At 34.8% G+C, this 11633-nt stretch overlaps 1 protein-coding gene across 2 annotated transcripts in view; it reads left to right on the top strand.

Moving 5' to 3' along the window:
• Positions 1-4622: 4622 nt before the first annotated feature.
• Positions 4623-11633, top strand: part of LOC118269493 (mucin-5AC) — a 109110-nt gene continuing 102099 nt past the window's right edge. For both annotated transcript variants that reach the window (XM_050704285.1, XM_050704284.1), the window contains exon 1: positions 4623-4924. In XM_050704285.1, coding sequence (XP_050560242.1) covers positions 4877-4924 — 48 coding nt within the window. In that variant the 5' untranslated portion in view covers positions 4623-4876. The remainder of the gene's footprint in view (positions 4925-11633) is intronic.

The following is an 11633-nucleotide window of genomic DNA, read 5'->3' as shown; positions in this document are numbered from 1 at the left end:
ACTACCTATATTGCACGATACACCGGTTTCCCTCTAAAAAATATGTAACACCTAAGGTTAGGTAGATCAGCAGGATTATATTGAATTTAGAAGTGGAGGATTATATCTATATTTTTAATCGAGTTGGGTTTGAATAGACATACAGAATACTTATAGATGGATATCAAATGACTAATGTTGAGAGTGAGTTTTATAAAGAAGGCATGTATAAAAAATAATTAATATTTTAATGCGAAATAAATGGTCAAGACACGTTGACAGCCAACAGCAGCTACAATATCCGTTTCCGTTGCGGAGTTGTTTGATGTCCGTCAGCGTCCGGTTGTAGGACATTAGGCTGCGCCGATGAAGGGACATTAGAGAATCATAATTAGTAAGCAGAATCATGGAATATATTATTTTTATAATTAATTCGTGGACCACGAGCTTATTACTTGACATACTTTAAACTTATTAAAAGACCAAGTGCTAGCCTGTGTCTTTGTGATCTTTATAGTCATCGTGATACTTAGTAGGTAAGTAATGTTTTTAATAGAACTGTAATAAAAACTACTACGTCAAAGAATTTTATTTGAACAGAACAGGTAACTACCAGGAACTCGAAGAATTTAGTAATCTCGAAAAAAATATATATCCCCACTATTGTGTCTCAGACACTCTTAGTTATGGCATGTCCTCGTACTAATAGAATAATTGTGTTAATCAATTACTGGAGCAGACTATAATATTATTTAGACTACGATCGACGCAAGATGTTTGTAAACAGTAAAACGATATCTATAGCCGCACCGAATAACACGTTTCTGTGTTTGTTAGGAATTGGGCAGGAGTGCGTTTGGTTTGTTGACAAACATCGTCATATCCATCTTGACTTAAGAATAGACTAATGATATCATTTCACTTATCTTTACTGAAACCTTATGCTTCATAAGGTCACTATAGAATTAGGTGTCCTTATTTGAATGGGGGAAAATCATCTAATGTCTTCTGCCGCCTTGAGCGAGGTGAGAGGGAGTATCAGACTCCTACCGACTAGAAACCAACCGGTCCAACTCCTGCTTTTCAAGCCGGAGCTCCAAGAGTAAACCCTTTTATTTTTAAACCAGGAAAATCACCTAATGTCTTCTCCTGCCTTGGGCGAGGCGAAAAACCACCCGGTCCTACTACTGCGTTTCGACCCTGAGCCTCGGTAATCCCACTTGGTAGTCCGTAGCTACGGATAAAGTTTACCTTAGTACTTAATACATTGTTTTACCTACACATTACAAGCTTTCTTTTATACTCAGTTACAAAATATCTTGCAACGAAAAAGTAAGTAGACAATTTCACCGGACACTTTTTTTAGTAATTTCATTGACAAATAAACTTTCCTTGGACGTCGTATTCTGCACACGGAGTGGGTGCAGCACAAAGAGAATAGTCATCGAGTAGTTAAGTGCAGAAGTTTCATAGAAAAAGGAACGAAGTATGAACTACGGTAGCTTAATAGTAGTCACATAATTTTGAAAATGCTTTAACCAAAAGGCGTGGTTTAATGAGGACCGCAGTTTAGGAAGAATTATAAAGAATGCCGCTGTTCTGGTTCAATCAAGGAGGCTATGCACAGTTCAAAAACTTTTAATTAGATACACCAAATAAGAATTCTTTATTGACAAAATTGTAACGTACTTGTATAGAAAAATTGTTCTAAGCACCTTGTTGGTAGATGGTGATTAAAAGTTGAAAATAAAAACTTATATTTTATTATCTTAAATGTCAGATATTTTTCTCTTCTAAAATTGCTCAAAACGTATCTTCTGTATCGACCCTGCCGAGTAACATCGCCGTGTTTGTCTCGACGCCCGTGACGCGACTGCTGAACACAAGAAATTCTGAGCGAGTCATCGAACTCGGCAACACATTATGAAATCAATCATTCGTTTCGAGAAATACTTCACAACTACGAACCGTGGTTTATCGTTATCTAATCTACTTATTTGTAATTTATTGTGTTTTGTCTCGAATCTCAAGATACATACAATTAAGCTGTATGGTCTTATTAGTTAAAATACGATCTCAAAATCTACTGCCGGGTCGAAAAATGTTTGGGATCATACACATACATACCTTGAAATGGAAACTACCTAAGTATTCTCAATATATTATGGTAGTTATGTGTTTTCAATATCAATGTGATAAAGGGCTGTTGAGTATCTACTAGGTACTTTATACCACAAAATTAAATCTGTTATTTTTTTATTAAATACTCCAGTTGCATTAAACAAAACATGACTTCCTCTTTATTATCACGACTTCCGTACTTTTACAGGAAACCTCCCAGCGCACAAGCGAATAAACGACTATACTGAGACCAGCACATCAAGCTACCCCTCAAACTGAAAATTTCTTCAACAGATTTTCGACTTTACACCTAAAGCAACAGAGTTAAAATTCCTCTAAAGATATTTTTATTTTAGAACAGTTTGACTTGCAGTTGTGTGAACTTATTTAGTTATTTTAAAAAGCGACATACTTATGTTTGGTCTGCGGCCTGCCCTTCTCTGTCACACACGCCGCGAGCCTTCAACATGTCCTAGATCATACGTGACCGGTTCCCCAAAGGCTGGAATGTAGTCAGACTGGCGCGCCTTACAAAAACACTTGACAAAAATGTTATATTAACAATGTTTCAGCTAGAATGTTAGGTGGAACTGAAATAATTTGGGGTTTTAGGGGTTGCTGTACCAATAACCAATCATACCTAATACAGTCTGCAAGGCATGAAGTCTTGATAATCAGAATAATGTCTTGTACAACTAAACATTTTCCCACACGGCTTGCACTCTTGTTGCAGGTGCAACACCAAGGGTATCTCATACAGCATACCTATGCTTAGGCTACGGTGCTGCCCTACCATCAGCCGGGTGTATGTTTTGTTTCTGTCTTTATACTACATATATGATATCATTTGTATAGTATAAATAATAATAAAAAAAAACACTAGGTATTCCTAACTTCAACGAAGTCAAGACAATCGGCGAGGCGTCACCGCTTCATGGTAGATATCCCACCCACTCGCACGAAGCGCTTCGTTTCAAGCTTCCTTGTGCGAACTGCTAGGGAGTGGAACTCCTTGCCGGAGTCTGTGTTTCCTGATGGGTATAACTTGGGTGTTTCAAGGCCCGAGTGAATAGGTTGCTTATCATCATCACTTACCATCAGGTGAGATAGCGGCCAAACGTCGACCCAATAAATGTAAAAAAAGTCATCCAAAACATCAATCAAGGAAAATATCGTAAATAGTCAAAATGCTTAGTGGAAGTCTCGACCCTTGTGAGGAAAAGGTACTAAGTAGGTAGGTACTAGACTACAACTGGGTTTTCCATTTCGAAATTGACTGTAGGAGCAACTACAAGGAGTGTGAAGAGGTAGCCAACGGATGATAATGGGCTGGGCCTGTATTACATAAGATCTGGCGTAATGAGTATAGGTACTCATTCTTCACTGTTATAATAATCATAAAGCATGTAATGTAATACATCGGTACCTATTTATCAGCTACAGATTTTACAAAACAGCTTGTTTTTATAAGATTTCGTATATAACGCCGGCCCATTTAAGATAAAAAAAATACCTCCTCTGAAGACCTTAACTTTACCGTATATTTTAGCTTGTCTTGTTCACTCTGGATCTATTCAGTATTAGTATTTGATTGCAATTCAAAAATAATCAATGTCAAATGATACAACGAGTCTATCATGTCCCAACATGCAGATACACATCTTCTCAAAACAGCAAATGTAGCCTTTCAGATGGTCATATCCTCCCAAGGATTCAGCAGTTGGCGCTGTACCCAAATCTGCATCATTGAGGCTGCTTTTTGACAGATGATTGCACAAAAATTTTTCACCATTAAAAGCGGAGCAGTCCCACCAGAATTCTGAAGGCAAAAGCAATCCCTAACGTTCTAATACATTAATTTGACTGTATGGCACCCTCATGTGACAAAATTTTCTGTCGTTACCACACGGTGTTAGTATAATGTCTAATTTCGTTTGATATAGGTACTTATATTATTACGATTACGGATTCGGATGGCAGCCCGGGCAGTTCGCTCACCAGATAGTATTCGATCTAGGCTGAAGGTCAGGCAAACCGGACCAGTACTCATTAATAATAAGGTCGAGATCTAGTTGTCATATAGTAAAAGTACGGCTTTGATCGGAGCTAAGGAATTTGAGAGCTGTTAACTTTGAGCCTATGTGTACGCCTGAAATAGGCGAGTTATTTGCGTATTGCATATTTCGTAGACAACGTTCTAATTAGGTAGAGAATATTTTTGAGAACCAGAATTTTATATGAATATTGTGTATCATTTGAATTATTATACATCTACCTCGGTTTTAAATCTTAAGCGTGAAACTCATTCACAACATTTTATAACTACCCTCGATTTATTCATTTTGTCGAAATAGACCTCAAAATCTTTAAACACGTTGTCAGGTGTCCTAAAATATGAATATTCGCGGAAATCAAATTTGACATGGGTTACATCGGGGTGTTACGTAAATCTTTATGCTTAATTACGAGTCGCATACGCCGTAAGGTCGTAGAAAGTGAATCGACTCGTGTGAACCGTCAAAAAAATCGGCGGCCATGTTGGCAGTCTGTGGCGCGCAGCCCGCGCGAGTCGACGCTTCCCGCCAAAACTTGAAATACGAACGCGACTTTTCATAACTTTTTTAAATCGCGTGTTCACGGCCAGTGTCAATATAGTTTTTTTTTTTTATTAATGTGCATCGGATCTACTTCGCATGTGATGTTGTGAATAATGTGAATAACAGTAGTGTTACAAAGTACAATCGATAGATTCTTTGTGTTCTTACATTTTATAAGGATGGGGAACTTTGACAGGACGAGTTGGTTTTATACGATATTTAAAATGGTAAGTCTAATTTAATTTAAATTTACAAATGTTGAATGAAGGTATTAACTTTTCTTTTTTTAAATGAGATGCAAGAAAGCCGGTATGAATGAGATACAGCCTAATTAATGTACGTTAAATGCGTTTCGTAATATATTATGACTATATTTCCATAAGTCATACGTAATAGTCAAAATTAGTCACTTTTACTGAAGGCGAAGAATTTATCTGAATCCGGATTGGGTAACAAACTGGTTAATAATTTAATCGACACAATCGTAGTGCCGAGTAAAATCGACTCGACTATGGAATTTCTCTAGATTTGTTTTGCGATTTCTCTGTTTGTTATGCGAGTTTAGAAAACAAATTGGTTCTTAATTTCTATAACTATTTTTATATTGCCCTATGGATTATCTAATTTTGTTTAAGCTGCTATAAAACATTCAAGTTCACTTTCAAATTTATGTAACTTAAATAACATCCAATACAATTTACTTATAGGTACAAAAATCATAGGATGAATTGCTAAAGCAAGTACAGATGAAATTGGCTATCCAATATAGCGGTATAATATACGAATAAGAAAGAGAAAAATGGTGAAGGAATTTGAAGCTCAGTAAAAACAATAGAACCCTATTTTTAAATAATTCTATTCAGCCTATTCAAAAACACATGGACAGGTATTTGAATCGAAGAAAACATTATTTAAATAGCACCCAAGCGTTAAGCCTAATCTATGACGATAATCTTACTTAGGTGCAGCGAATGCAAACAGAATTTAGAAGTAAATGGACGAAGTACTTTCTCTCTTCTGCACTTAGAAAGAGAAATAGAGCTTCCGTGTAAAAGATTACGCAAATTGTAATTCCAGAAATTAATGTACCTACACATTATGTCTATTACAAATAAAATGGTACGTAATTAACAGAGTGCTACCAACAGCTTGCATTACGTAAAATGATTTAAAGACAGTCGTTAAACCAATAAAAATGTCAGTCTAGATGAAATTTAGTTTTTAGTGTAATATTAGCGTGCACACATCTTGAGATGTTGTTCAATTTCTGAAGAACTGGGTATTTGTAGTCGTAGAACGGTTTGTGAACGATCATTGCACTGTTAGATGTGCAAAAATAATCTCAGATTGATGATAAATTCAGAAATGATAAAGATCACACACAGGAAAAAATGCTAGTGAGGCTTGAAGCAGGAGTAGGAACGAGGTGGTATTTAGTCAGTAAGTCTTAAGTATCTGACACTCTCTCTTGCTTCTCCCAAGGTGGGAGAAGTCTTTGGACGATTTTCCCTACACAAAAAAAGTCGGACCAAATTTTTTTGGAGACAAAAATAGATAGAAAAACAAACCATCCTTTTAACCTTTGTCACGAATTTAGCTATACATAATACATAACTTAAAACTTGTACATAATTGTCCAGTAACTGAGTTACACAGTTACTATTAATGGGTACATATTTAGCCGTGCGTTAGTTCGGAATGTTAACCAGAAGCTACAGGTTTAGTCAGACGGGCTTTACGTAAGATTCGAGATTCTATTGCAAGCCAATTATCATTTTTATTCTATAATAGTCAGTAGTTTATAATTACATAGTGTGGAAACAGTTACTGGTTGATAGGAAAACTAATTTCAATTAGATTTTGCTTTTTAAAATACCCAATCAATGTATGTTTTAAGGAAAGATCGCGAACTGTTTCTTAGGTCGTGCGGGCGCTGTGTGCGCAGGTCACATTCTCGCTCAGCATAAATAAAAATAAAAAAGGATACATACGTTTCATTGGAATTGCTTCGTTTATATTTTTTTAGTTCTTTCTTTATGCATTTAGTTATGCACAAGGTGAAGTCAACTCTCTGTTGGTGAAACCTTTAGGGAATGCAAAGACAACATCTATTTTATATAAAATTTAACAAACGCGTAAATATTAAACAGCTAGGGCTATTCATATAGGAACTGAAGAGTATTATTATATTTGAAAACCTTTGTGTGGCCATGTAACTGTAACTCGAAACATCGATGTAAGGTCATCATAGTTGCCATTCACACGCCAATAATAGTATCTTGTACCTTGTATTTAGGTGTTCCTATTGTAAAGATACAGTGTGGATGAAATACTAGCTATATGTTTGTATAATAGATATTGCAACTTCCGCATGTTTTTATTGTGTAGAAAAAAATGAGAATTGATATCGTCTCATATGTACTGTGTATGGATGAATGAAGAAATACACGAGGTAATTACACGACCGAACTTAATAACATTTCTTAGAACTAACGATCGACCGATCATGAAAAGTTTTTGGATTAATCTAGGTTTCTGACAGAGACTTAATTGGTTGTACACTGATCTGAATATCATTATCCATTTATAGTATAACAATGTTTTTTGAGACAAGTGCGCCGCAACTTCCTGGGACCGATGCAACTCCTTTAAACCAAAATCTACTGTACCGTACAACGATGAAAACATCGGAACACTAAAGTCCGTGACTGTCTTGGATCCCGCACCGAAATAGTATTACAATTATGCATGAAATAATATAGAACCAATCAGAGATTAAACTTTTAAATTGAACGATTTCAACTAAACTGGTGTTAAGCGAGTTCTTAGTATAATACTGGACGAACGGCTCCATGTTTAACATAACTTGTAACGAATCACATTCTCCTGTGATTCCTACTTACTTATGCTTAATATAAGAATGTATACTTAGGTATGTATATGTAGATATGCTGAATTGACCTTTAAACCTGACTTTCAACTTTAAAGTCTTGTTGCTAAGTCTGTAAATGTTATGACACACACAATAGGTCATAGAATTCGAACCTGTGACCTTTTTGAGGATTTCGTCTTAAAACTTTTGGACTTTCGATTGAATGTATGAGGCAATACTTAGTTTGGAAAAACATATTTGAATGGTAATTTTAATAGAAAATAGATAATGAATGGTATGTTTTATTTTACTAAAAGCTTAATGAATTTTGGATACAAGAATATTTTAAATTAAAATTTGAGCTTAGAATACAAATTTTATCTATGTTTCATTTTTAATAAATGAATAATATGACGGAACAATATTAAAAAAAAATACTGAAAAGACAAGTGATCTTTTAATAATTCATATTTTTTTTTTAAGATATTTAATGAGAAACGTCAATGGAATATAATTAATTGTTATAAATACACGAGCTGCAATTCTAATAGCTTTATACTTCATTTAAAGGCATAGAACAATGTTTTTTTTTTGCTTAAAAATGTAAATGATGATCCTTGACTATTTATTTGCAAAAATCTATTAAAGTTACGTTATTTAAATGTCATGATTTAAATTCTTTGAGCGAATGCAAAGTACCTTGGTACGTTGATTCCTGGTCTATTTTGGTAAATGATATTGTCATGAAGTCATCTTATTTTTTATGAATCTGATTAGGTAAGTTATACTTAAAAAACTAGGTATAGGACGCAGAGTGCGTCGCACAGCACACTGTTATATTATTTCCGGTACATTTTCGACTTTTCGAATATTTGTCAATAGTAGCACGGAGCCTAGAATTCAGCCCGGAATATGGCAATAGGCACGAAGATTACAAAATCACGGAAAAAATTAAAAACTTTTCCATAGATCGTTAAAAAACATGCCTATCACGGAATCAGGGACCTGATTCTTCAAGGTCAAACGACAAGAAATACTTGAATTAGGTAACAGGTTTAGATTGCTAATGATACACTTGTTTTATAACTCGAAACCTAAATTGTGGTCAATTTGACTTTACTGATGAACTAGTCAATGGATTTGTCGTGACATGACTACTAATTCAAAAAGGTTTTATGCCGCTTGGGGTGCAAAAAGTAGTCGAATCAGGTAATTGTTTCCTGAATCCTTTTATGGCGTAGGAGATCTGGTAATACTAGTTTTATAGGTTATGTTGCTTTTTTATATTAAGTTGATCTTCTTGATGTTTAATTACAGGTACCTATTTTTAAGTGATTACGTGTTTTATAAAACGTCTTTGATATTTTTACCTAATAGTGCTTAATTAATTGTTACACACACAATGTCACGCCTTTTTGTCCCCGAAGGAGTAGGCAGAGGTGCACATTAAGGCACGTAGTGCCACTATACAATGTACACCCACTTTTCACCATTTGTGTTATAAGTCCCATGTAGTTAATTGTTAGACTTAAATTAAAGTTGTTGGATTCATTCTATTACGTGAAAAATAATTACGTCAATAACTTTTTTGATTATTCTATCATCCTGGTAATAAACTTATATAAGTGATGCTATACTTATATTCTCGAGGGTCGTTGAAATAAATCTCATCTATTTATGTATCGCTATAATTCCGCACGTTCACATGGCGGTAACGATACGTCCTTGAGCTGCGTCAGCGCACATTCCCCGTCGCGAGCTGTTCTTCTTAATGTTGATACTTGTACTTTGCAATACTTATACCTGTTCCTACTGAGTTATTGGATTTATATGTAAAGCTGCGAAGTAAAGTCAAAATTATTTATTAAATAGATAAGGAATGCACTTTTGAAGGCACGTCAAAACAAATATAATAATATTAAAAATGTCTGTCTGATGGTTAGTCTTTAGTGAAGCTATTTGCTCATTCCAATGTATAGATTCCTATGGAGAAGAATGAACACGAAACTCCATAGGTCCTTTTAAATCCGGTTCACAATACAAAATACAATTCTTGGTTTGTATTGTTTGTTATTAGATTTACAACCCATTTTGAGCCAGTAACAAATTCCATTATCATAAATACAAGTTTTAAAATTCCAGATTCCGTGATACTGATTCAATAATTGAATTTTAGACGTATCTTAGCTCAGCAAGAGCTATTGTTCAACCAAAGAGGTATTATTGAATTCTTGTAACGAGAAAATAGTGATCTACTTAAACTGAAGGCCTGATGGCATGTCAGTCACTCGTTTATATCGACACGCTACCGGTCTGCAGTCTCTGCACAATCGACGAGTGACGATTACTTCAAGTACGGAAGCTTGACGATACGATGCAGTTATTAATCCAGTCAATATACTGGTTATCTCTTCCTTCGCCTTATCAAGACCAGAAGGCTTTTATAGAAATAGAAATTGAATTTAATGAGTGACACATCATCAATCTATAAATAGAAATAAATAGAACTATCATTTCCTTTCCTCCTCAATTCTTAAATCCCCAATCCTTACATCCCTAATCCCCAGCACCCAAAAACCCATCAACACACGTGCATCTCATCTGGTGTTGGTGTCCATTAGGGGGCAGAATCGATTGCTTATTATCAGGCGATCCGTCAGCTCGTAAAAGTGCCACAGAACTATAAATAAAAATAAATATAAATGTAATGTAATAAATATCACACATGTTACTACACATAACCGATTACTCAAGGTCAAATACGTGGTAATAAAAAACCCATAGAGTATCACCAATACGATAAACTTTCGCTTTTACTATAAATCTTACTGAGTGAGAGTTGTAACAGTAGCCAGTTATACCCATTCACGGGCATATCGTCGTCTCATACAAAAGAGTTCAACGCGCTCACCAGAAGGTGCAGTGAAAAATTATTTTTTATTACTCATTTTTTATTTTGTTTAAGTTACGTAATTGGTATAAGTTAGATGAATATAACTGTGGATGGGTTTTTGCAGCTTATGACTCAATCTTGGTGGAGAAAACTTACGATTTTGATGGTGTTTTTAATGTTATGTTACGACTACTGTGCCATTACAAACATTTTAATGTTAGTATGATATTAAAACCAAATTATATAGATAGATATAAGTTCAATACAGTTATATCTACATAGGTATATGACATACAGATTGATTAAATGACTCATTTACCTTTTACAGCTTAACAACCAAACAACGATATATTAACGCTACGATTTTAATTTCCTAGCATCTAAATTATACACATCAGTAGGTCAAACTAATTTGATAGACGCGGACAGAGTAAAAAAGTTAATAAAAACTGTCAGCCGTAGGTTGCGCATGAGTTGTTTCATAACTCAGTTTTTATGCTGTGGCTGTGTTATAATATATTGGCTAAATATGTTTTTACTAAAGTGCTAATTTAGGTTTTTTTATTAATTATAAAAAAAACTTAGTTACGTATTTAACTTAATGTATAACCTATATTTTCTTTTTAAAAATATTTAATTGGACATTAGGGTTGGAGAAACATGAAAATCGGTCAAATTCCCACGCCAACTTTGTCTAAAGTCACACCTTGATTTTGCTATGTGGTTATTTAGTAAATGAAATATTAATTACAAGTTAACGAACAAAGTCTAGTACTTAGTATTTGCTAAACAGTACATCGATAGAACAGGTTTATATCACGTTACAGTAAAGGGTTACACAGCGGTTATCTTCAAGGGTGCGGCTACAATGTCAACCGGTGCTAATGTATGTGTGATAAGCTGCGGGCAATTCTGATTGGTTGATACTGATAGGGATAATAAGGATGTGAGTTGTGATTGGTGGATTACGTTACAGTGTTATGACAATATGAGATATTTTGACAGTTATGTTTTTTTATCGATAGTAGTACTTAGGGCATCTTGCCTTGCATTGAGCTATTTTGGAATATCACCAAATTATTTGACAGATCCTGTATTCAACCTTGTAACTGTTTTACTAACCGCCGGACTCAGAGTCATTTAATAGTTACTTAGCCCAGTCCCTTAGCAA

Source organism: Spodoptera frugiperda, chromosome 2 (genome assembly GCF_023101765.2).
Source record: "Spodoptera frugiperda isolate SF20-4 chromosome 2, AGI-APGP_CSIRO_Sfru_2.0, whole genome shotgun sequence".
In the NCBI taxonomy this organism is placed as follows: domain Eukaryota; kingdom Metazoa; phylum Arthropoda; class Insecta; order Lepidoptera; family Noctuidae; genus Spodoptera; species Spodoptera frugiperda.
This window is presented reverse-complemented; position numbering and strand designations above follow the sequence as displayed.